This window comes from Cervus canadensis, chromosome 18 (assembly GCF_019320065.1).
Source record: "Cervus canadensis isolate Bull #8, Minnesota chromosome 18, ASM1932006v1, whole genome shotgun sequence".
In the NCBI taxonomy this organism is placed as follows: domain Eukaryota; kingdom Metazoa; phylum Chordata; class Mammalia; order Artiodactyla; family Cervidae; genus Cervus; species Cervus canadensis.
In genome coordinates, this window is record NC_057403.1 from 2,687,490 (window position 1) to 2,715,469 (window position 27,980).

The 27,980-nt window shown below is 40.0% G+C and overlaps 1 protein-coding gene across 1 annotated transcript in view; it reads right to left on the bottom strand.

The window, feature by feature from the left end:
• CDH8 (cadherin 8) overlaps nt 1-27,980 on the bottom strand; it is a 390,892-nt gene that overhangs the window by 108,643 nt on the left and 254,269 nt on the right. The window contains exon 8 of the mRNA XM_043437761.1: nt 18,599-18,735. Coding sequence (XP_043293696.1) covers nt 18,599-18,735 — 137 coding nt within the window. The remainder of the gene's footprint in view (nt 1-18,598; nt 18,736-27,980) is intronic.

Here is a 27,980-nt window from a genome sequence, read left to right on the forward strand (position 1 = left end):
TTAATTTCATGACTTCAGTCACCACTGGCAGTGATTTTGGAGCCCCCCCAAAATAAAGTCTCTCACTGTTTCCACTGTTTCCCCATCTATTTGCCATGAAGTGATGAGACCAGATGCCATGATCTTAGTTTTCTGAATGTTGAGATTTAAGCCAACTTTTTCACTCTCCCTTTTCACTTTCATCAAGAGGCTCTTTAGTTCTTCACTTTCTGTCGTAAGGGTGGGATCATCTGCATATCCGAGGTTATTGATATTTCTCCTGGAAATCTTGATTCCAACTTGTGTTTCATCCAGCCCAGCGTTTCTCATGATGTACTCTGCATATAAGTTAAATAAGCAGGGTGACAATATACAGCCTTGATGTACTCCTTTTCCTATTTGGAACCAGTCTGTTGTTCCATGTCCAGTTCTAACTGTTGCTACCTGACCTGCATACAGATTTCTCAAGAGGCAGGTCAGGTGGTCTAGTATTCCCATCTCTTTCAGAATTTTCCAGTTTACTGTGATCCACACAGTCAAAGGCTTTGGCATAGTCAGTAAAGCAGAAATAGATGTTTTTCTGGAATTCTCTTGCTTTTTTGATTATCCAGCAGATGTCAACAATTTGATCTCTGGTTCCTCTGCCTTTTCTAAAACCCAGCTTGAACATCTGGGAGTTCACAGTTCATGTATTGCTGAAGCCTGGCTTGGAGAATTTTGAGCATTACTTTACTAGTCTGTGAGATGAGTGCAGTTGTGTGGTAGTTTGAGCATTCTTTGGGATTGCCTTTCTTTGGGATTGGAATGAAAACTGACCTTTTCCAGTCCTGTGGCCACTGCTGAGTTCTCCAAATTTGCTGACATATTGAGTGCAGCACTTTCACAGCATCATCTTTCAGGATTTGAAATAGCTCAACTGGAATTCCATCACCTCCACTAGCTTTGTTCATAGTGATGCTTCCTAAGGCCCACTTGACTTCAGATTCCAGGATGTCTGGCTCTAGGTGAGTGATCACATCATCATAATTATCTGGGTCATGAAGATCATTTTTGTATAGTTCTTCTGTGTATTCTTGCCATCTCTTCTTAATATCTTCGGCTTCTCTCAGTTCCATACCATTTCTGTCCCTTATTGAGCCCATCTTTGCATGAAATGTTCCCTTGGTATCTCTAATTTTTTGAAGAGATCTCTAGTCTTTCCCATTCTATTGTTTTCCTCTATTTCTTTGCATTGATCGCTGAGAAAGGTTTCCTTATCTCTCCTTGCTATTCTTTGGAACTCTGCATTCAAACGGGAATATCTTTCCTTTTCTCCTTTGCTGGGTCAATGGCAGTTTTATTTCCAGTTTTTTAAGGAATCTCCACACTGTCCTCCATAGTGGCTATACTAGTTTGCATTCCCACCAACAGTATAAGAAGGTTCCCTTTTCTCCACACCCTCTCCAGCATTTATTGTTTGAAGACTTTTGGATAGCAGCCATTGTGACAGGTGTGAGATGGTACCTCATTGTGGGTTTGATTTGCATTTCTTTGATGAGTGATGTTGAGCATCTTTTCATGTGTTTGTTAGCCATTACAATTGTTATCATTATCATCAGCGTCATCTCAGTCAGCATATTTTATGGCAGTGTTTCTAAAATTGAATAAAATAATCTAAATAAAATTGGCTTAAAACCCATAGAGTGAGAGCAGTGAGAGTTTGATGTGTAGTTTATTTTTTTTCCATTTATTTTTATTAGTTGGAAGCTAATTACTTTACAATATTGTAGTGGTTTTTGCCATACATTGACATGAATCAGCCATGGATTTACATGTATTCCCCATCCCGATCCCCCCTCCCACCTCCCTCCCCATCCAATCCCTCTGGGTCTTCCCAGTGCACCAGCCCTGAGCACTTGTCTCATGCATCCAACCTGGGCTGGTGATCTGTTTCACCCTTGATAATATACATGTTTTGATGCTGTTCTCTCTAAACATCCCACCCTCGCCTTCTCCCACAGAGTCCAAAACTCTGTTCTGTACATCTGTGTCTCTTTTTCTGTTTTGCACATAGGGTTATCGTTACCATCTTTTTAAATATCGTTAGTATACTATATTGGGCTTTATCTTTCTGGCTTACTTCACTCTGTATAATGGGCTCCAGTTTCATCCATCTCATTAGAACTGATTCAAATGAATTCTTTTTAATGGCTGAGTAATATTCCATGGTGTATATGTACCACAGCTTCCTTATCCATTCGTCTGCTGATGGGCATCTAGGTTGCTTCCATGTCCTGGCTATTATAAACAGTGCTGCGATGAACATTGGGTTGCATGTGTCTCTTTCAGATCTGGTTTCCTCAGTATGTATGCCCAGAAGTGGGATTGCTGGGTCATATGGCAGTATAGTTTAAATCCTGATGGTTCATGCTCTGTTAATCCACTTGGTTCTGGAGGCAGGGCTGGTCCTGAGGGTACATCAGGTTTGGTCCTTAGACTGAGGCGTCACTCTCTGAAAGTACCTGGATGCCTCCCCCCCCGCGGACCTCCTTCATCTTTGTGATACACTTAATTCCCTCTTCCTGCTCATAGGCCTCTCTGAATGAGTAACAATACCCAGGATTTAGCAAAAGGCAAGTCTCGATCTGTCCTGACATAATGCTGTCTTTTGAGAAGGCAACCTTCTTTGATGAGACCCTAGAAATGTCACTTATAATGCTGATCTATTTCCACTGGGGCTAACTTCATTTTCCTTCTTCCCTTAACAATGACCAACATTTACTGAGTTCTTACTCCCTATACTGTATCAGGGATCCTACAAAACATGTTATATGTGCTATTTCTTTCAATATCCAACCTACATTTTGCTACTGACAAACTATTTTATCAACATGATATCTATGATAGAGGAATACTTTTTGCTGTTACCATATCTCAAAGTAATTGAGAAAATAAATGCCTTCCTAAGGCCACAGTTCTTAAACAATTTTGTCTTAGGGCTTCTTTACACTTATTTTTACACTTGAAAATAATTGAAGAGATCAAAAAGCTTTTATTTATTAAAAAAAAAAAAAAACATGTTACTGGCTATATCTCACAATATTTACCGACCAGAAGTTATGACTAATTTTTTAAATGCTTTGGTTTATTTCTGCTGGGTCTCAGCTGTAGCATGCAGGGTCTTTCAGCTGCAGCATGTGGGATCTAGCTCCCTGACTAGGGATCAAACCCAGGCCCACTGCATTGGGAGAGTGGAGTCTTGGTCACTGGACCACCAGGCAAGTTCCTACAACTAATTTTTACAACTAAATAGTACACATGTGCACATCGTTCATTAGCCATGGAGCCACAATACTACACACATCATGGTGCCTTTGGAAAACTCCACTCTCACGGGTGAGCACAGGAGAGAGACAGAGGCCAAAGCATGACTATTATTACAGACACATTCTGACCTCATGAAATCGCCACGAGTGTCTCAAAGACCTTAATCTACTCTAGACCATACACTGAACACGCCATTTTAAAGGATAAATGATTTTTGCCTCCCCTCCATAGTCTCCTGTATATTTCAACCATTCTGTGATCTTTTGTTAAGACTAGGGAGTAGGATAGATGAAGCATATACACTATAGAAAAATGTTATCATTCACACCTTACAATTGCTGAAATCGAGACTTAGAAAAGAAAAGCACTTTTCCTAGCACATGACTTATAGGTATTGTTTTAATGGTTTACAATCCCATATCTTTCTGTCCCCAAGCCTGGGCTCGTCATTATCATGCTATGCTAAAGCCACTGAAGATCCATCAACCCAGGATGGATGAGAATTTAGTAATGGTCTCATTTTACCCACACACTACAGAGAACTCTGAAGCCCAGAGATACCATTAAGATAGGTCCTAGAATTGAACCTGTGTTTCCTGAGTGAATTCATCATACCCATCACCTTGCCTCTTTATGTGTACATTAAGTAGAGGGACCAGGGATGTCCCTGGCAGTCCAGTGGTTAAAACTCCATGCTCCCAATGCAGGAATCATGGGTTCGATCCCTGGTTGGGGAACTAAGATTCCTCATGCCAGACTGTATGGCCAAAAAAAAGAAAGAAAGGAAGAAACAAAGAAGGACCAAAGTGCTAACTTCAAGGTGTAGATGAGCCAAGTTTCTTGGCAAAACTACACTGAATAGAATAAACACACTACCTCATATGACTGTTATTTATTTTTATGATTTTTATCCCAAGTAGAGTATCAGCAACTTAATTCCTTGATTTATTTTCTTCCCAAATGTATAGCATCTAGTACAAAGCCTGGTATCTCATGGCACATTTGTACAAGATTGTATTTTCAAGGATGTGTGTCTTGTTTGCCTATCTATCACGCTTAGTAGTGCCAAAGAGTCGTGAGTTCATGCTTTGATGTTAACCCTGGTGGATCTGAACCTTATGGTATTAGATCCTGACCTTATATACATTCCTTGACTTCCCTAGATCTCACCTTGTACACTTCTGAAACAGTGCTCAGAATGTGTCCATCTCAGTGTTGTGTTTAGTCGCTCAGTTGTGTCCAATTCTTTGTGATCCTATGGACTAGGTTCGTCTGTTCATGGGGGTTCTCCAGGCAAGAATACTAGAGTGGGTTGCCATGCCCTCCTCCAGGGGATCTTCCCAACCCAGGGATCAAAGCCAGGTCTCCCACACTGCAGGTGACTCTTTACATCTGAGGCACCAGGGAAGCCCCAGTGTTGTTATGAGGAGTAAAGGAAACAAATGTTTGCACACAGTGGTGACTGCCATTCTGCCTGAAATTAGGTAGCATCTCAAATTCTAGTTTGCTTTGATTGCCACACCCAGACTTTTAGATCTAGACACTGAATCAAAAGAGATCATAGGAGAGTTGCTTTGTATGCATCCAAGCAACTTTCCCAAATCATGATTCTTACGATGTCGAAAGACCAGTGAGCTTCTCCAGCTCACAACCAGACAACATACCTTGGGCATTCATTTTTATTTTCCTGTTGGCTAAAAAGCACAACAGAAAGGTCCACATGGAAATAAGTGACACGTAAAAAGGAGGCTCCTATAATCATAAAACAAACCAATCCTCCCTTTTATCACAAATTTCCCACGTGGATTCATGCTCTTCTCTTTGCCTATAGCATTCTTGCTTTTCCTCTTCACTTCTCCAAATGGAGCACTGTGCTTGACTCCTGGTGGGCACTAGAGAAGGCATCATACAGAACTGATTTCTTCCTCACATGAGCAGTTAGGACGTGTCCTGCCATTCTATTAGGCAACCTGTCTGTAGGCCAGTGGTTACTGCCCTACGGAAGCAGCCCCGCCTGTCGGTGGGGAGCTATATCTCTAACAACCTGTGCTCACGGTGTCTAGGAGGGAGGTGAAAAAACGAGTTCGCCTCACTAAGGGTTTGTGTATTCAGTTCTTTGGTATGTTTAGTGACTAGTTTATTGGATCTTAAGTCTCTTTAAGATGGACACTACAAGGGACAAAATCAAAGACCAAAGAAAAAGGTCTCTAATTCAGTATTTCCCACTTTCACTAAGGTCTCCTATTTATATATGAAAGGCCATTTGTAAAACATCTAACTGCCTTTTTAAACCCATGCCTAACCCATCACTACAGATAAATATCCAGATATTTTCAGATTTATTTTAGATATCAGTTTCCCTGAGAAGTCACCCAGCACATCAATTCTGTCTTAGATGCTTTTTATATCTTTTCTTAAATAAACAAATGTAGGTTTCTATGGTATTCTGTGGAGTGCAGCTTTTGTTTCTTTGTAACTGCTACATAATTATATTGGAAATGTGAAAAACAATTCAGCAGGAAATCAAATGCTGGCTCAGTGTGGGTATTTTTAAATCCAGAGATACACAAATATTAACCGGCAACGAGATTTAGATACTATACCTAAAACACAATCTAATGACAAGCCTTATTTAAAAGCTAGGGAAATATATATATATATATGCTCAAATAGGACGTTTTTACAAACACAGATTTTCTTCACAGCACACTTAGAATTGTTTGTTTTGCTAAAAAAAAAAAAAAGAAAACAGTTAAATAAATTCAAGACAGAGACGGTTCTAAAAAGTCACTGTCTCTTAAACATCAAGTTCACAGCAGTCTACCTGAAAGAAAAGGTAATGATGGGGACTTTCCTGATGGTCCAGTGACTAAGACTCCACACCCCCAATGCTGGGGGCCCGGGTTTGATCCCTGGTCAGGGAACTAGAACCCACATGTTGCAACTAAGATATGGCACAGCCAAATAAATATTTTTTAAAAACCAACAGGTAATGAGCTTTATATTATTACTGTGATAGCTAAAAACAGATAGAGACTGTTTATATCATATTACATTATAATAGTATGATATGTGATAATAATACACTAATGTCATCTATATTATAAAAATACCATTCAGTTCAGTCACTCAGTCGTGTCCGACTCTTTGCAACCCCATGAACCACAGCACGCCAGGCCTCCCTATCCATCACCAACTGCCAGAGTCTACCCAAACCCGTGTCCACTGAGTCGGTGATGCCATCTAACCATCTCATCCTCTGTTGTCCCCTTCTCCTGCTGCCCTCAATCTTTCCCAGCATCAGGGTCTTTTCAAAAATACCATTATAATATGGTATATACATATATAGTCTCTGTATCAGCCAGCTGAGTCTTAGCTCCCTTTTGAGTATTAGTTTCCCTTTAACCAATAAAATACATTAGATTGATCAAGGAAATTGTTGATGTTCAAGTCAGGTATTGTTAATGGAACCTAGGTTGGAATTTATATGTGTTTGGCTACATAGTCAAAACTTTCCTTCCACATTTGTCATCCAAGGTTTTATCCCTTGTTCCCCTTCTTCAGCCTATTATTAAGCATTCATTGTCAAATTATAGCAGCAGGTGTATGGAGCAGATTTCGGCATCATTCCGGGCTTATCTCAGTAGGTTACAGGAGCTTCAGACTTCAATATAAGGAGTCTCTTTAGTTTGTTTTAAATTTAGGAAACTGGAAGTTCTTAAAAATCCAAATTCCCCTGGAATGGATAGTTCACAGATACAACTTTTAAATGTATGCTCTCCAACCGGACCTCCTCATTCAGTAGGGAAAAGAGCCTCTCAGTGAAACCCCATTATGTTCTAACCTAGTTTATACAGAGCTAGTCAAAGGAAGGCTGTGAACTCAAACTTTGAAAGGATGGACCATCTTTTCGGACTTACCACGAATCATGATATGTCTCAGCAGCAACTCACTGTCACTAAAAGAAGACTGAGGTTCAGTAGTGAGAGATTTGGCTGAAGTGTCAGATAAACCTAAGATCAAATCCAAATTTAGCCACCCAAATATGAGGAGCTTCAAGTGTGGTATCTTGGCTTTATTAGATGAAAGAACTGGTGGTATCAACATTTGGACCCGTGATGAGGATTTAATGGATAAAGGGCACTGGAAGAGCTGGAATGCTGCCTAGCACACAGTTAGCAGTAACTCTTAATTGTATCATTATTTTCATCCTCATCACGAAGGTTTGCAATTTCCAGCAGTATTTACTTTACCCTGTTGCTCATTAGTTTTAAACAGATGCCAATTTCTGTTCATTGAAACTTCATTTCTAATGCAGCTTTAGTTTTTTTTCTGAATTAGGACTGCAGGGACTATAGCAATGGTTCTCAAAGTGTGGTCCCTGGAACAGCAGCCGCAGCCTCGCATGGGAACTTGTTAGAAATACAAATTCTTTGGCCCGGGAATCTATGTTTTAACAAGCTCTCTGGGTGATTCTGAGACACCATCACAGCCAGAGTCTTCCCTTTCTCATTCTCCAGGCTCTCTGTTTCACCCATAGCCTAGTCTGCTGCTAAACCTGGGATGCTAATATTCTGAATGCTACATTTCCCTTATTTTAATATTTCTATGTATTTGATGGACCCCTCTGACATAGAGAATAAGATAATTTCTTGTACCTGGCATCCGAAAGCAATCATAACTTGTTCAACTTAACTTTCCAACCATATGTTCTGTTCTCTCTGGAGTTCTCTGATCTTCAGAAGACTTGATCAAGATGTGTGTTAATTTTGAAATACATCTTTGACAAAAACCTACTGTTACTTTATGACCCTGACAAAAATACAGCTTCCACAAAGGATCTTCATAGAGAAGACTGTCTCTCCCATCCAATGGAAAAATCCCACCCTACTGCAAATTATATGCTTTCTAAGTAAATGATAGAGTTTCAGTGCTTGCCTTAGAGACAGTTTCTTTACATTCTAGCTCATTGCTTCTTTGTGACAAAGAGCATAACTCTTGACCTTGGGAATCATGTGGGATGGACTCTTGCCCTATAGTCACTTCAGGAGCAAGAAAATAGTAGTATCATAAGTGAGGATTTAGTCACTGAGTCTTGTCCAACTCTCTGTGGCCCCATGGACTGTAGCCCCCCCAGGATGTGAAGAGACAACTCATTTGAAAAAACTCTGAGGCTAGGAAACAATGAAGGCAGGAGGAGAACGGGATGACAGAGGATGAGATGGTGGATAGCATCACTGAGCCAATGAATATGAGTTCAAGCAAGCTCCAGGAGCTGGTGATGGACAGAGAAGCCTGATGTGCCGCAGTCCATGGGGGTGCAAAAAATCAATCATGACTTAGTGATTGAACAGTAACTAAGTGAGGGTTTAGAGTAACCAATGCCCTGTCACCTCAAATCAGACAGAAGCAAGTTATTCTAGTACAAAATTCTACCATCCAGTGGCCACCTGACCTGACACTGAAATGCTAGGTGAGTAGGGGTAAATTCAAGATGGAATTGGTGTCTATTTTTAGCCCTGGTTTTTAAGCGTTGGATTAGGGAGTCCTATAATCAGAAAACGTGCTGCATTTTCATTCTTTAGGCTTTGCTGCTTTGTAACCTGCTTCTGCTTGTTCAATACATATCAGATTAAACGATAAATGGGCTTGTTGGGTAATGAAGTATGGGCTGGCATAATTCAGGGCTTGCCGCAGGCTCTCAGAGGGAAGAGAAGTAAAGGATCTTAGATCAGAGGGCTGGCTCCTTGTGGGGACAGCGAGGGGACCTGAGGCTCCTCTCTGCCAGCACCTTTCTCATGGTCTCTGTCCCTGACTCTTCAGAGGGCTTAATATTGTATGGGAGAGCTTCCCCTTGAGAACAGTCAATACCCCACAATTTTCACACAAGGAGAGCACAGTCACTCCCGCCCTTCATGCCTCAGCTTCAGTCACTCAGGAAAGAATGACTTTAAAAACTTCAGAAAGCCATTGTGCCGATGTGCTTGTCAGCTCAAGGCTTTTAACAAAGAGCTGAGCGGGGTTTTATATTAAAGCAGAGATCCTCTCCACCAATGAATCAATAATGTCTGTTTAGAGTCAGAACTCATCATGCTAATATCTTGTGGTATTAATTCTTATTTCCTCTATTCATTCATTAGCTCAGCAAACATTCACTGGGAGACCCCAGACTACTGGGCTCCCAGGATAAAACAGTGGTCAATAACAAAGCAATAATGTCTCATGAGAACAAGAACTTTATCAATGTATTTTCAGGGAATTCCTTGGAATCCCAGTGGTTAGGACTCAGCGCTTTGACTGCTATGGGTCTGGGTTTGATTCCTGTCAGAGAATTAAGATCCTGTAAGTCATGAGGCATGGCCAAAAAAAAAAAAAAAAGTATTTTCAAATCCTCAAGCAAATAAATGGGTATTTTAGGCCTCAACCAGTCACTTAAAGGCAAAGAGCATGGATCTTTGAGATCTGACAGCAAAGGAACTTAACCCGGCTTGGATATCAAGAAATATTAATAATAGTATTTGAAGCTTACACTAGAGGTCACGTAGGAGAAATTGTTGTAGTTTTATAAATGTGCTAACAGATTTATAATAAATAATACCAATTGCTACTTAAGCTGAAATTCTAAAGAATCATAGCTAATGAGTTCACAGCTATTAGAAATATTGTGTCCAGTCCTTTTTCTCAAATAAGTAAGGGGTTGGAGCAGAACATTTGGAATGTACATGTACTATAACGAGAAGAGGAAGCTAGAAGGGAAGTACCTGTGTGTGTAGGCTACAGATCTGTATCATTCTTGGTCATGCATCACTAAGATTTAGCATTCCAGTCTGAAATTACTTTTTTAAAAATGAATGCCCACAATATTTGGAAATGCCACCTCCCCATCAAGAGGTGACATTTATTTCTCCATTCCGTAAACCTGCTCTTGGTAACATGACCTGCTTTGACCAATGGGATTTGCAGAGTTGATGCAAATAGAGACCTGGCAAGTACCAGCTCTTCCATGGAGTCACAAAGAGTCTGACACAGTGACAACTAATGTTTTTACTTTCACTTTCATTCGTAAGCCCAAGTGGCTGGGGGAAAGGGAGATCTGAATGATAAATTTAGATAAAGGACTGATAGTTTATGTTTAAACTATTAGTAGGCACCAGGTTTGGTCTGGAGAAGGACAGAGAGGAGGATGAGGAAGGAGGGGAGGGGGCACTAGGGAGGAGAAAGAAGAAATGTTAAGTCCTTTCCATATGCCAGGCTCTGTTTTATGCATTTTACCTGTATTATCTCATTTTGTCATAACAAACTTCAAATACATCAACTGAAGCTTAAAGAGATTATGTGGTGTATTCAAATCACATATAAAGCATATTTTTGGCTGTGAAAATTTGCCTTCATAGTTTGTTTTTACCTAGTAACCATTACTGCTTTCTGAGAAAGAGGTGACAACTACAACCTTGGTTTGGGCAAGAAGGAGGCTTTTAAGGCCGCCAAACTGGCCAGGACTGAGGGAAAAAGCTCCTCCTTTTGGACACATGTTTGTAGAAAATTATACCTCCCAAATCATCTTAAGATGATACTGCCTCAAGAACTCATTAATTTGTTTATTCTCAAAATAAAGCTGGGTGGTTTTATCTGATGACAAGAAAGCTTAAGTTTTAGGCCTATCCTCTTTAATTATATGAAATGATAAAAGTAATGTTTACTTTATAACTACTGTTATAATAATATTAACATAAGCATTATCACCAAAACTTTACTCTGTTAGGAAAGATATTAGCATGTAAGCATATTCACTTCTTATCACACACCTCTAAAGGTGTTTCAATATATACCCCATTTTAGAAATAGGGAATCTAAGCCACAGAGAGAAGTTCAGTAACTTATCAACTAAGTGAGTGTGGATGAATGAAAAAATAATGATTCCATCTACGCAACCTGATTTATAAACTTGCTCACTTAACTCTGACTGATATCTGCATTTTCTTCCCAAGTCCATGTGCTTCCTTTATTCCCAGAGAAACCACGGTTGCTGTTCTTTAGTGACTAAGTTGTGTCTGACCCCATGGGTTGTGGCCCACCAGGCTCCTCTGTCCATGGGATTTCCCAGGCAAGACTACTGGAGTGGGTTGCTATTTCCTTCTCCAGGGGATCTTTTTGACCCGGGGGTGGAACTCGAATCTCCTGCATTGGCGGGTGGATTCTTCTACCACTGAGTCACCAGAGAAAACCATAGCTGAGGATAAATCAACCTACTATCATCCAGTCTTCATAATCTGTTCACATATCTAGGCTCTCCCCCACCTACTCCCCTCTGTCCAATACCCTCACACCTGGAGATTACCGTTTGCTGTGACTAGTCAGCTTGCTACAACTTGCACCTGAAAAGCTTGTATTACTATTTTCTGTGTACCTCCTGTCCTTTATCTACAGTTGTCTACAATAAGAGTTACTGTCAAGGATTTGAGGAGGGTGGTTTATAAGAGAGAAGACCAGGGCAAGACACAGGGGTAGAAGCCTCTTATGTTCTGTGTTTTTCTAGGTTAGGACTAAGGAGCTATTAGTCATAGTGACATCTTAAAGGAGTTCCTAGTTAAAATCTGTACCTCCAGCCTCAATCTGCAGGCTTTTTCTAAACAGACTAGAACAAAAAGAGGGGCAGAAACGAAAGAGAGGGAGAGGCGGTGGGAGGAGTTCGGCAGAATGGATGCATTCAAAGAGGAACAGAGAGGAACTAAAGGAGACATTACGTGGATATTCAAGGAAGTGGAGTAGTTGTGCACAAAATGAGCACAATAGTGGTCAAAACTGGTGTGAGGTGCCCACCGAGTGACACTCATTGGGGCCTGCTTCTCCTCACACTCGGAATGACATTCCCATTCTTCTCTAAGGAAATCTTATTTTCGATGCTGATCTCTTCCCCAGGAACCCGTCGCTTCCCCTTCACTTCCCCATAACCGATTGTCCACTTCCCTTCATTATAACCTTTATGGTTAAGAATATTGATTGCTGCCTTTTGGCACCTGCATGCTTGTCTGAGCTAGGCTATAGCCGCAGAAACTTGCCACGCGCCTGTGTTCCCCAAGAGCCACATCAGTCAGGTGCTGCCGCAGCTTCTCTGATACTTGGGAACCCCGGAACCACTCCAGCCCTGAATTGCACTGTCCACCTCAGACTTGAATCATTCGTTCGCTTCTGTGAGTTACCCAACTGGACAGTGGCTTCTCTCCATCTGCTTCTACTCAATTCTTTCATTATGGATTATTTTTTTAAATGTTTATTTGTTTTTATTTATTTATTTCTGGCCGCGCCGGGTCTTGGTTGTGGCACGCGGGTCCGGCGTTGCAGTGCGCATGGTTAGTTGCCCTGAGACACATGAGGTCTTTGTTCCCTGACTAAGGATCGAACCTGCATCCCCTGCCCTGGAAGGTGGATTCTTAACCCCTGGACCACCAGGAAAGTTCCTGCTTCCACTCAATTCTACACAAGGGAATGATATTGATCTTAAAGAAACTTTAGCCCTGATTAGGCCACAGGCAATACACAGAGAGATTACATATTTTGAGCAAGATCCTGATATAAAATCTGAAGTCCTTAGTTCAATCAGGCTCTCCAAGAATATGCCTGCTTCATTTCGAGGGCCTTCCTTCAGGCACAAATCAATCTACCATGCCTGAACCGGGGACAAAAGGAAGGTCAGTGAACACACATATTGGTTGTGCAGTGATTCTTCACAGCTGCACCCAGCAGTAACTCACAGGATACGATTACCAGTTTTCTTGTTGTGGGGAGGAGAAGGGATGAAAGGCAATATAAGCCAAATAAATAATTTAAAATTAAGCTATTATTCAAAACCTAAGGTTAGGGCTGTATTAACAAGAACATGTGCAATTTATTTATCAGTTTCTAAAGGTTACAGATATATTTGAGCTAAGAGGTACAGTACCATCACTTTGAATTCAATGCTTGTGTATGTGAGTGCTAAGTCGCTTCAGTTGTGTCTGACTGTTTGGGACTTTATGGACTGTAGCTAGCCAGGCTCCTACACCCTAAATTTAAAGGAACAATTATGATTCCCATTTCATAGATGGGAAAACTGAAAGCAAGAGAGGGGAAATAATTTGCTCAGGGTTATAAGGCAAGATGAGGCCAACTCCACCAACTCCAGGACCTAAGATTTCTCTAAACAATGAGCTCCCTATAAAGATATGTTTTTCTTAAGTAGCCAGGGTTGGACAAAGCAAATTATTGTGGCAACTGGGCCCTATGCCAGGGAGAAACATTCCTTAAGTGCTATCAAACGAGTGTGTTCCCTGGGAGATTTAACCATCATTAGTGAAAAGCTTCATTTGCGATATTGTGTGCAGCCCACTGTAGTGGGCTAGAGCATGCATTATCGCTAACTCAAAGAGATTAATTTAATGGGCAATTATATGCTTCCTGCTTTACAATACTTTCAGGTAACCAACAGCAGTCTGCTTTCTGTAAATGTCAGCTGCCTGCTCTCAGGTACACGATGTGAGCGGGCTTCCCCACTCTCCATTCCACGTCACCACTTTCTCTGAGAAGGACACTCCAAAATTGGCATTCAATGCCTCTGAAATGCCCCTGCAGAGACTGCATTTCCCTTACCGTCCCCTTCCTGCCCTGGTTTCCTTTCTGTCTCTGGCAGCTGTGCTTGTTACTACGTGGCTCACAGGTACGTCTATACCACCCTGCCCAACCTAAATGAATCTCATGCCTCTTCTGACAAACCTTAGCTCAAATATCACCGAGCACCAATAAAGACCAAAACATACAAACAGAAGAACATCTCACCTCTTTCTGCCTTCCTTTACAACATTAAAACAATGTTTATAATATATATTAATTGCAATAAAGTTAATGGTTCTGTAGGTATTAGGCAAATGCCATAACTCTGGTTTAAACACTAACCCAGGAGACTGGGGTCAGCTGGATATGTCAAGTTCTCTGTGAACTTCATTTAAAAACACTGTCCCCTTAAAGGCACTGTTTTCTGCTTTCTAGTCTCTGTTCCTCAGTTTCCTAATCTCAAAAATGGGAACAGAATTCCAGTCTGAACAGTTCCGAAGCCTGGCTTTGTCCACCAGGCAGTTTTCCTCCCCAGGGTTATAAGCGTTCGAATAGGAGGTTCTGAGTAAATGCAGGCTTATTCTTTTCTCCACTGCACTCTTGTTCCTGCACCAGCCTTCTGCTTTGCAGAGAACTATTTCATTGGCTTGCTTCAGGTAATGATATAGCAGGGTCAGAAGCTCAATTTAAGCAGGAGAATGGAAGAAGAGAAGGTATAGGAGAGGGTTCCTCCTGAAGAAGGCATCTAAGAACATGTAATCTGCAATTAAACAGCAGTGGTAGCAATCTTGCCTCTGAACCCTTTGCTCTCTTTGAGACTCTGGGCAAGATATTTAACCTTCTGTCTGAATTTCCTTGACAGAAAAATGCACACAATAATGGTACCTATTTTCAAAGAGTGATGTGAGAATTAAAAGCATCATGGGGATTACATAATACTTTTTCAGTGTTTAACTAGCTAAATTTACTTTAAGCCTTTGCCACCATGATACACAGCAGTTTCAAGCCTTAGGATAGTTTTAAGAGAGGGGGCTGCTGCTAGCGAAGCTACTTAGCACAGATGTGCTATCCAAGCCTAATCTCCTGTTAGTACTTGGGCATCTAGCTGCCAGCTCATGTAATGAGATGTGCCTGTTGATCATGATGGCAAGTGAGATCTATTACCACTGAAATACTTGGGAAATACACACAGTGAAGCATCTCAGCCTTGGTTAAGTGAATCTGACACGAGAGGATAAAGGATGACATCTCCATTCTCATTAAGAGATAACAGATGGACTTTCCTAAAATCCATTTTTTAGCTTAATTTCATTTGCTTAAATCTTTTGTCTAAGAGATGGTGCTCTGAGAGTAATTTTAAATTGTTCTCCCTGGAATGAATATTTCTTTATCTTTATTAGAACCTCCCCCTATGGGGTTCTATTGTCCTGGGTGGTTTTAAATATTCATCTCATCCAAATACAATAAATCTCCCTTTAATATTTTTTTCCAGGACATGATCTGCGGCTTCAGAAGATAAACATTACATGATGCGCTCAATAATAATACCAAGTCAAAATAAGTTTCTAAGCCATTTTCATAGTAATTCCAATTTTTCTTAAGTTCTCTGTGATCTTATTATTTTTGAATTCCGTAACTTAATTTTACATTTAAAATTTCTAGATTTATGCCCACCTCAGCTTATATTTTACAGCTAAAATTTACAGTTCTCTTTTATACTTCCAATCTTGTTGGTTTCCCTCCTAGCTCAGTCAGTAAAGAGTCTGACTGCAATGAAGGAGACATGGGTTCAATCCCTGGGTCGGAAAGATCCCCTGGAGAAGGAAATGGCAACCCAGTATTCTTGCCTGAAGAATCCCATGGACAGAGGAGCCTGGCGGACTACAATCCATGGGGTCACAAGAGTTGGACACGACTGAGCGACTAAGCACACACTTGTTGGTTTTAAGACAGTTACATGCAAAAATTCAAAAACAAATGTTTAGTTTTCAATCTCTGAGCAAAAAAAAAAAAAAAAAGATCAAAAGGAAGATGCAATAAAAGATGAGATAACTCCCACTGATGTCAACAGAATAAGGTAAGTTTGGGTTGCATACTTTTAATTCTATAAGGTTCAAAGAAAAGCTTTGGGTTGCCTATGAACAGAACCATTTCCTGTTTGGTCTCTTTATGGAGCTAACTGTAAACTTAAGTCTGGGATATATTTGAGTGGTTTCTCTCAAGCCATAAAGGAAAAATTATCTGGTCTATAATCCAATAATTTTTAATCAATAGATGTTCACTGAAGCAGGTTTGTGGTCACACCATCAACTGCTTTTATTCCCAGTACTCATCACCTTCTTCCTCACCTCTGTGTCATTCCTTATGGATATATCAGCAGATTTCAACTCACCCTTTCATACACAGGTGCCCCTAGAAAGAAAACTCCAAGAGGACCAGATGTTTTTTGCCTGTTTTCATCACTGCTATATCCCCAGTCACTAAAACAGTGCTTGGCAAGAACCAAAGACTCAATAAATAATTACTGAGTGAACGAACAAATGAATGTCTTCCCTGTTGGGCTTGGTACCCTTGTCACCCTAGAGTTAACAGCTCATTACCCTGGAGCATCTGCTTTTGTATCTGTCTTCCTTACTTGTCTGTGATTCCTTGCAAAAGAGTTTTTTGTTTCTGGATTGCCCCTGAAATGTTTCCTAACCACCTATTCTGTATATTCATTTCCTTTTACTCTACAGAATAGACTACATGAAGTCTTATGATCAGGGCCTTCTTGATGAAGGCAGCCAACTCATAAAAAAGAAGTGTCATAGATTTAGGCATATTCAAGTAGGTTATTATGTTCAATATATGAGAAAATTATTTTAATGGTAATTATTGCCTTTAGACTTTAACATTAACTATGGTCATTTAGACTGGGGATCCGAGATCTAATGACTGATGATCTAAGGTGGAGCTGACATAGTAGGTGATGTACATAGTAGCTTATGTACGTAGCTAATATAATAGAAATAAAGGGCACAATAAATGTAATGAGCTTGAATTGTCCCAAACCATTCCACTTTACCCCCGATCCATGGAAAATGTCTTCCATGAAACCAGCCCCTGGTGCCAAAAAGGTTGGAGACCACTGCTTTAGAGCATTTTCATATAGCCTCAAACCAATCTAAATAGATACAGCTTTTCTCAGAGGCTTAAGGTGACATACGGCTTCATCACTGTAAATTATAAACATTTCACATCTAGACGAGGTCAACATTGCTAAGAAATCAAAGCTACCAAATGAGATGCTCAATTTTCTTTATCCCTTAATGTTACAAGGGATAAACTACTAGCAGAGCAATGTACTAGAGAAGAAAATGGTACTCCTAATAAGGAAGAACACCCAAGTTTCCAAAGTGCTTCTTTTACATTCCATATTAAGCTGTTTCTTTGCCTGCTTTGAGGTTGCCAAAAGAAGCATTCTTCACTCTTGAATGGTCACTTTTTCACACAGTGGTTGTGTTTTTTTTTTTGAATAAGACTCCATGGAAGACATTACCCCCACATCTCAGAGCAAGGAAAATCCATGCCTTTCGTGAAGGTCTAGATTACTCTTCTTACAGACAAGTTTATCATGAATCTCAGAGACATTGGCTGTGAAACCAGAGCAGATTTAGAGAGTGCAAAGAGCAGAGTTTAGGGCTCACATCCTTTACATATGTGTACCCATGAATCTTTTTTACTGGGAACTTTTGTTTCCTTATTCAGATTCCTTCTATCCCAGTTCCCTCAAGAATGTACTGTCATCTCCCTTGAACTTGTATAAACTGTGAAGTCCTTCCATCTCCTTTATGGAAAGAGGATATTCAGATAACATGCAGAATGTCTTTTGCTTGGAAATAAAATGAACATCATGTCCCCTTTGCAAGTTCTGTACAATTAAAAAACAAAAACAGAACTGGTGAGGCAAAGTGCAAGTTCTTATAGATAGGAGAGCACTAAATTTCACCACAGAGCTATTGTTTAGAGACTCCACTGAAGTGTCAGTAAGTGTGATCTGAGAAGCTGCGCTCATTAAAAATTGGCAGAAAGACTAACATATGTTATTTTAACAACCCTGGAACCTCTTCTGAAAAAAAAATAAACCTTACATTTTCACATGTAATTTAGGAAAAATTTTATATTGAAGATGTAATTTTAAATAGTCTGTGATTACTGTGTAAAACACATTAATTCTTAAAAAAAAAAACTATAATCTCATCTCCCCAAAATGATATGTATTGATACTGTAAATTTTCTTTCTACAATTTCTGCATGTATATGTGTATGTGTATATGCCTATCTTAAATATGTGAGCAATAGTTTTTATATTGTATATAATATAAATGTTAGTGTCCATTTAAATTATGCTCTATAGTTCTTTGAATTCTACTTTTACCTACCCTTTTATGCTAAATCTTTCCCATATTTTAATACACAAAACATTGTTTTTAATGGCCGAATAATGGGTATAAGATTCAAGAATACTTGGATGTAAAAATGTTTCCTTCCCGCATATATTGCAACCTTTTGGTAATTTACCACAGCATAAGTTATTTCATGTTGAGATGAAGCATTCCAAGTCTCCTTGGGAACAAAAGTTCTAATGCCAAAATATCTAAAAGAAACAGGACCACTTCTCGTATGACCCCAGGCATAAATTGAACCCAGGCACACAAGGAAGAAATGAACAAACCCGGGCACTTACTGATTTCGGTAGCAATGATTGTTATGTTGTGCCACACACTTAATTCTCTGTCCAGCGGTGTTGCAAGCGTTATCTTCCCATCATCAGCATTAATGTTGAATTGTCTCTCCAGGTCAGTGTGCCGGTCGATGGAAAACCTACAAAACAGACACATCTGTGATCTACTTCAATGTTTATATGATCTATACATTCCACAGCAGACCTTTAGTAATCCTTAGAGAGCCACACTTGTGAAGCCGAATGAATTGGTAAACTCAATGGCATCCTAATTTGTAAAACAAAATGACCGAATGAGGCACAAGAAACTTAATAATTATTGCCCAAGGAGTCATTAGCTACATATGCAACATGGAGGTCATAAACTGCCATCAGTTTCAATAGGTAACATCTTCAAAAATGGATGCTGATGAAGAGTTAATTGGACAATCCATCACTTTTATTGGACAGCTTATGATAATTAGCAGTTGCCACAAAATACCATATAAAACAATGAACTCAAATCCAAAGGAGGATGGTGCTAGACAGCAAATTATTTATGGTGGTTCCAAGGAAATGTGTGTTTGTGTTAAACTTCGATTTGACTGCACAATAGGTACGTGTTTTTGTTGCTATTGCTGTTGGTTTGTTATCGTTTTAAGTAAGGTATATATTTAGGTTTCCTATTCATCTCTGTCCATAGAAATCAGATGTTTTCTGATTCTCTGGTAAATAATTTTTTAAAATTGGTCTAGATACTTTAGCAGATTTGAAACTTTAATGGGCAGGTTAGTAGTTTTTCTGTTGAGAAAGCTTTCGGATAAGGCAGACATTAAGATGCTCTATGTCTATAGGCAAGTGTTTCTTGGGAACACTAACAAGATCATACAGGAATTACTTTTTTACCACATTTACTAATATCCTAAGAAACACAAGGCATCATGAGAAAAACTGGTCCACAAATAAGCAGTAGAATACACTAAAACAGGACGAAATGGAGGTTCAAATAAGGATTGCACGTGTATGCTAAGTCACTTCAGTTGTGTCTGACTCTTTGCGACCCTATAGACTATAGCCTGCTAGGCTCCTCTGTCCATGGAATACTCCAGGCAAGAATACTGGAGTGGGTTGCCATGCCCTTCTCCACGGGATCTTCACTACCCAGGGATAGAGACCACATCTCTTATGTCTCTTGTATTGGCAGGAAGGTTCTTCACCATTAGCGCTACCTGGGAAACCCTCAAAGAACTCCCCTAAATTTTTATGTTAAAACCCTAACTCCTACTGTGTGATAGCATTTGGAAATAAGGCCTTTAGGAGGTAATTAGGGTTAGAATAAGTCATTAGAATAGGGCTCTCCTGTGGGATTAATGATTTTATTAAAAAAAGAAAAGAAGAAGGGGGCATAGGCTGTCTCCTTCTGCTCTCTGCCAAGGAGGATTCAAGCAGACAACCATGCCAGAAAATATGCCCTCACCATATAGTGGATCTGCTGGTGCCTTGATCTTGGACTTCCCAGCCTCCAGAAACTGTGAGAAACAGATTTTTGTTGTTTAATCCACCCAGTCTAGGGTACTCCATGTCTACAGAAGCCCAGACTGAGATCAGGTCATGTGCAATACCAACTAGGAGGAAGAACTGAAGAAACCTTTCATGGTCGAGGGGACCTCCTAAGAAGTATACATGAAATCTATTTATTGGTACCCATTAACACTAAATATGAAACATGCTCCATGGCCATTCGAAGCTAAGCATATTTTCCTTTTTTATGTGTTCTTGTGAACATTTATTATATCACCAAGAATAAAACTATGCTATTATGAGAAAAAAATAAAATTTCCCATAATTTTGCATCTGCAGGTTTGTACTGTTAACATTTTAGTGGATTCCATTGCAGACATATATACATGTATTTTATGCTTATCTATTTATGCATATCTACTTATTTGTATCTATATCTAACTCCAGGAAATAGTGAAAGACAGGGAAGCCTGACGTGCTGCAGTCCATGGGGTCGCAAAGAATCAGACACAACCTAGCAACTGAACAACAACAGCAAAGAGGGGTGGATAAATGGATGGATAGCGGACAGACAGACATACAGGGATATGGATAACTCCTTGCTCCTTTAGCTGTATCTACTCATTTGAAATGATATGCATACTCCTTATCAGTTCAGTTCAGTCGCTCAGTCATGTCCGACTCTCTGCGACTCCTTATACCAGATGCAATATTAAGAAAAAAGACATTCCTGTAAATCCTCTACACTAATCACAAGCATCATTAAATATTCTGAAATAATATTAAAAAGTGCTTAATTTTATTGACAGGATCTTCTTCCCTGCAACTCAGACAGTAAAGAATCTGCTTGTGATCCAGGAGAACCAGGTTCAATCCCTGGGTCGGGAAGATCCTCTGGAGAAGGGAAAGGCAATCTGCTCCAGTATTCTTGCCTGGAGAATCCCTTGGACAGAGGAGCCTGGCGGGCTACAGTCCATGGGGTCACAAAGAGTCAGACATGACTGAGCTACTAACACTACTACTACTAATTTTATTGAAAACTGTGTTGCTAAATTCCTTGATTAAACCATGTACCAAGAGATCATAACTCCAGGTATAAAGAGACTTAGATATAAAGAAAACAAAGACACTGACTTGCATCTATACACCAGGAATTTATAAAACAATCCCTTGCCTAACCCCCAGGATGATTAGAGAAATTCAGAAAGGATTTAAGAACCTAGAGACATAGCTGAATTAACAGTGCTTGCAAAATAATCCTGAGCATGAGGAAGTAAGTGTTCATTGCAAAACATCTGAATCTGTTGTATTACTGAATAAAAGACTAAAAATCATTATCCTGGGGAACAATGATTGTTGATTAGACCAATGAGGTTCCACCTTTAACTGTCAAATAATAGACATGTGTTTTGCTCTGGATATCATGAACACTCTGTTAAAAGATCTAAGTGATGTCCAGAGGATTAATTATCACTATCTGCATCATATTCATAAATAAACTTTGCATGCATTGCTGGGTTCTAATAATTTTATTATCTCACTGCTGATATTTCACACAGTCATGCATCTGCCAATTTCCCAGAGGCCACAGAAAACGAGGTTGGAAACACACTCCATGGCTATTTGACTGCTGTCCAGTAAATGCCTAGCACTTCTGGCCTAGAAGAAGCACTGGAAACAATGACAGAGTTTTGGAAGCTGATATTTAAAAAAAATACGCTGTTTGTGTAATCCCTTATTTAAAACTGTACCATACAACCTTGACACTGGAATAAAGTATATCTCTATTATTTATACATTGTTGTTTCTAGGATAATTAATAAATACACTGAGCCTCAGTTTCTTTACTGGCCAAATATAATACTCAAATCACAGCTCTGGTTGTGAAGATTAAAAATGAAACATAAATCAGTCTTTGGTAATTAATAAGTGCTGAAGATATGTTCATCATCATCACATCACGATAATAACAGCATGTCCCATTAAATGAAACTTCATAAATTTTCCTACTCGGAAGGTGGTAGAGAAGGCCCCTTTCTTACCAGTTTATAAATAGCATAAATGTGGAAAAAACACTTGGGTGTTATTTAACTCCCATAACTCTAAAAGAGACAGGGATTTCCTTGGTGTGTATCCCTGTCTCTTTTAGAGTTATGGGAGTTATGTGAAAGAGACACGTGTACCCCAGTGTTCATCGCAGCACTGTTTATAATAGCCAGGACATGGAAGCAACCTAGATGCCCATCAGCAGACGAATGGATAAGGAAGCTGTGGTACATATACACCATGGAATATTACTCAGCCGTTAAAAAGAATACATTTGAATCAGTTCTAATGAGATGGATGAAACTGGAGCCCATTATACAGAGTGAAGTAAGCCAGAAAGATAAAGCCCAATATAGTATACTAACATATATATATGGAATTTAGAAAGATGGTAATGATAACCCTATATGCAAAACAGAAAAAGAGACACAGACGTACAGAACAGACTTTTGGACTCTGTGGGAGAAGGCGAGGGTGGGATGTTTCGAGAGAACAGCATATATATTATCTATAGTGAAACAGATCACCAGCCCAGGTGGGATGCATGAGACAAGTGCTCGGGGCTGGTGCACTGGGAAGACCCAGAGGAATTGGGTGGAGAGGGAGGTGGGAGGGGGGATCGGGATGGGGAATACATGTAACTCCATGGCTGATTCATGTCAATGTATGACAAAACCCACTGCAATGTTGTGAAGTAATTAGCCTCCAACTAATAAAAATAAATGAAAAAAAAAATAAAAAGATGGTAACGATAACCCTATATGCAAAACAGAAAGAGAGACACAGATGTACAGAACAGACTTTTAGACTCTGTGGGAGAAGGCAAGGGTGGGATGTTCTGAGAGAATAGCCTTGAAACAAGTATACTATCAGGGGTGAAACAGATCACCAGCCCAGGTTGGATGCATGAGACAAGTGCTCAGGGCTGGTGCACTGGGAAGACCCAGAGGGATGGGGTGGGGAGGGAGGCGGGAGGGGGATCAGGATGGGGAACACATGTGAATCCATGGCTGATTCATGTCAATGTATGGCAAAATCCACTACAATATTGTAAAGTAATTAGCCTCCAACTAATAAAAATAAATGGGAAAAAAAATAAAAGAGACAGGAATATTTTTCTCATTTTTTAAAGATCCAGTTCATGACAGACTTTATGGAGTGAGTCATAAGAATTTATAAAATACAGCCCTTTAGTAAGATCAAAGGTAAGACTGTCATAATATTACAAGATTAAACAATGGGAGGAACTTGATGGGGAAAAAAAACAACTTAGTTTAAAATTCAGTTTAAAGTCTACCTCGACTGTATAAAGACACCTCTTGCTCCCTTTATAGACATTTCGTATATTTTATAGCCTAGTACACTTCATGGTAAAGGCTGCCCAGAACTGCTAAATAGTTCAAAAATTCAGACTTAGCACAGTCAATAAGCACACATTAAACACCAAATGTATACCAGGCGCAGTGCTAGGTGCCTCTTTCTTTTTGCATCTTTCTCTCATTGGTGTCTCGTAAAATGAATAAAAGAAAAATCACAGGTGTGATTTCATCATGTTATTAATCATCTTGTGCCTTTGCTACCTAATCTGTTAAATGGGAATTATAATAAGTTTCCTGAGATGTAGACGAGGTAATACCTATAGAGCACTTATTGCAGTGCTTGGCATATAACAAGTGCTCAATAAACATCTATTGAAAATCTCTAATGTTGTCATTACTTATCTGGAAACAGTAGGTTTCTACTGATGAATCCTGGGCCTCTCTTCACATTTAAGCCTGCAATCCTTTTACTTATTGCTTCTCTTTCCCTATACCAGTTCATCTGGGTTCTCATATCCATGGAAGCAGAAGCATGGAGGGTATCACGTTAAGTGATAAACTAAAGCCACAGAGAAGGAGCATGTGGAGAGGCTCTTGCACTTCTAGCATCATTTTAGTGTCCATTTTTCTATCATCTTTTCTGACCAAATCTCCATCCCATGAACCGACTGTTCCAAGTTCAAAGCATTATTGGACACATTCACTTTTTATTCATGTTGAATACTATGTGAATGTTTGTTATCATAGTTAAAATTAGTTACATTTTAACACAAGTTTGGATTTTAAAAAAAACCTGCACCCCACATGCCATTTTTAGGAACACTCTCAGAAGATGCTTGCTCCCCAGCAATAGCTATGCCACTCCATTGCTAGTTGCAAAGATTCAGCTTGCTTTCCTCGGTCCTCTAAGCTGCCACCATCCACTCAGCTACCTCAGTTTCTCCTCTCTCCTCCTGTTCATTCCACGCTATGACACAGCTCCATCAGAATACTAAAGGGAAACCGCAGTCAATTATGGGGCTTCCCATGTGGTGCTAGTGGTAAAGAACCCACCTGCCAATGCAGGAGACATAATGAGACGTGAGTTCGATCCCTGGGTCGGGAAGATTCCCTGGAGGAGGGCATTGGCAATCCACTCCAGTATTCCTGCCCACAGAATCCCATGGAGAAGCCTGGCGGGCTACAGTCCACAGGGTCACGGAGAGTCAGACACGACTGAAGCGACACGTGAATGCACACTCAGTTACAGGACTCGGATATAGACTGTCTTCTGACACCAATTAACAGAGAATAATTTCAAAGAGAAACAGGGTGGGTTAAATTAACAGCAAACCCGAAGGAAAGACTTAATTTTTAGAATTCAGTGTACCAGGCAAGTTCTTCAGATGTCATGATTTTGCATCAGTTCAGTTCAGTTCAGTCGCTCAGTCGTGTCCGACTCTTTGTGACCTGTGACCCCATGAACTGTAGCATGCCAGGCCTCCCTGTCCATCACCAACTCCTGGAGTTCATCCAAACCAATGTCCATCAAGTCGGTGATGCCATCCAACCATCTCATCCTCTGTCATCCCCTTCTCCTCCTGCCCTCAATCTTTCCCAGGATCAGGGTCTTTTCAAATGAGTCACCTCTTGGCATCAGGTGGTCAAAGTGTTGGAGTTTCAGCTTCAACATCAGTCCTTCCAATGAACACCCAGGACTGATCTCCTTTAGGATGGACTGGGTGGATCTCCTTGCAGTCCAAGAGACTCTCAAGAGTCTTCTCCAACACCACAGTTCAAAAGCATCAATTCTTCTGTGCTCAGCTTTCTTTATAGTCCAAATTACACATCCATACATGACCACTGGAAAAACCATAGCCTTGACTAGACGGATTTTTGTTGGCAAAGTAATCTCTCGGCTTTTTAATATGCTGTTTAGGTTGGTCATAACTTTCCTTCCAAGGAGTAAGTGTCTTTTAATTTCATGGCTGCAATCACCATCTGCAGTGATTTTGGAGTCCCCAAAATAAAGTCAGCCACTGTTTCCCCATCTATTTGCCATGAAGTGATGGGACCAGATGCCATGATCTTAGTTTTCTGAATGTTGAGCTTTACGCCAACTTTTTCACTCTCCTCTTTCACTTTCATCAAGAGGCTCTTTAGTTCTTCACTTTCTGCCATAAGGATGGTATCATCTGCATATTTGATGCATATCAGATGCATATCATCTGCATTTCTCCTGACAATCTTGATTCCAGCTTGTGCTTCTTCCAGCCCAGCATTTCTCATGATGTACTCTGCATATAAGTTAAGTAAGCAGGGTGACAATATACAGCCTTGATGTACTCCTTTTCCTATTTGGAACCAGTCTGTTGTTCCATGTCCAGTTCTAACTGTTGCTTCCTGACCTGCATACAGGTTTCTCAAGAGAAACAGAAGAACTGTACAAAAAAGATCTTCACGACCCAGATAATCACAGTGGTGTGATCACTCACCTAGAGCCAGACATCCTGGAATCTGAAGTCAAGTGGGCCTTAGGAAGCATCACTACAAACAAAGCTAGTGGAGGTGATGGAATTCCAGTTGAGCTGTTTCAAATCCTGAAAGATGACGCTGTGAAAGTGCTGCACTCAATATGCCAGCAAATTTGGAGAACTCAGCAGTGGCCACAGGACTGGAAAAGGTCAGTTTTCGTTCCAATCCCAAGGAAAGGCAATGCCAAAGAATGTTGAAACTACCGCACAATTGCACTCATCTCACACGCTAGAAAAGTAATGCTCAAAATTCTTCAAGCCAGGCTTCAACAATACTTGAACCGTGAACTTTCAGATGTTCAAGCTGGGTTTTAGAAAAGGCAGAGGAACCAGAGATCAAATTGCCAACATCTACTGGATCATCAAACAAGCAAGAGTTCCAGAAAAATATCTATTTCTGTTTTATTGACTATGCCAAAGTCTTTGACTGTGTGGATCACAATAAACTGATTTTGCATAAATGTATCAGAACTAGAAGTAAGCCACACTGTTTTCTAGGATTCCCAGTATCTGCCTGAATAGCAGCAGATAAAGTGGAAGAAACATAGAAACCAGATAACCTTCAGGGGAATCTCACCTGTGAGATCTCACTGAAACAGTGTAATTGGTCATAATCTCATAGGCTCATCTATAAATAGGAGAAAGGATCTATTAATACTTCACGGAATGGTTCTCTGCAATAAATGAATGAATACATGACTCAGATACAGCAAAGTAATTGGTTAATTAATAGGCAATTCTTTAAGCCCAGAATGACTGTGAAAATGAATAACTAGAAATGCATGCATGCATGCTAAGTCGCTTCACTAGAAATAGAAAGATATAAATAAAAACGACCATTCACATCCTTTAGTAGTTTCCCAAGTGACGCTAGAAAAATATTTCAAATCTCTTCATGTGCATGAGTGCGTGCTAAGTCGTGTCTGACTCTGTGCGACTCTGTGGATGGCAGCCTGCCAGGCTCGTCTATCCATGGGATTCTCCATGTAAGAACACCGGAGTGTGTTGCCATGCTGTCCTCTAGGGGATCTTCCTGACCCATGGGTCCAAACCACATCTCACATCCCCAGCACTGGCAGGCAGGTTTTTACCACTAGCACTACTTGGGAAGCCCAATCCCTTCATAGTGTTCATCTATACCGGTCATCACCTTTTTCAAAATAGACTCCGAGCTGATGAGGCTATACTGGGTTTCTTCACTTAGTGCTCATCCACAAGGAGCCTTCGGGACCTGGCCCGAGTCTTCACTGATCTTCTCTTCCTTAAGGTTGTCCTTCCTATTATTCTACAATTAAGCATTTGCTGGACTTTTGCTCTTCAAAACAAGAAGAGATTGTTTGATTCTTACTTCACATTGGTTGGAATTTTGTACTACAGTTATTCCATAACTCACTGTTGGAAAGATGCATAAGTGTTTATCGAGCATGGGTGGTCATTATGCAGGAAACATCGTGCCAAAGAAGTGTGAGAAAAGGAGTAGGTGGGATAAGAACAGAAGAAAAAAGAATGAATTTGGTTCCCACTGTATCTACAGAAAAGTTCAATGTCTTCTAATTCACATCTTAAAAGTCATAGGGTTTGCATCTCCAGTATTGAAGTCATTTTAATTTCTTTTTTTAATCACAAATTTATTAACAGAGTTCTACATTATATAAATTCTGTGCTGACTCGAACATTTCTCTGAATACTTTCAGGGTTTTAAAAATCATTAATTTTTTAAAAATTAAATTATTTATTTTAATTGGAGGCTAATTACTTTAAGATATTGTGGTGGTTTTTGCCATACATCAACAGGAGTCAGCCACGGGTGTACACGTGTCGCATCATCCTGGACCCTGAAGTCTTCATTTTAATTTCTTGAAAATACACATCTGTTGGATTTGCTGTTCTTTTACAGATTTACTTAAGATGTGTTTGAGACAACAGAACTCATTCAAAGAGACTAGAATATATTTTGGAGAGTCATCTTGCCACAATAAGAAGAAAGTTATTAACACAGTAGGGCAT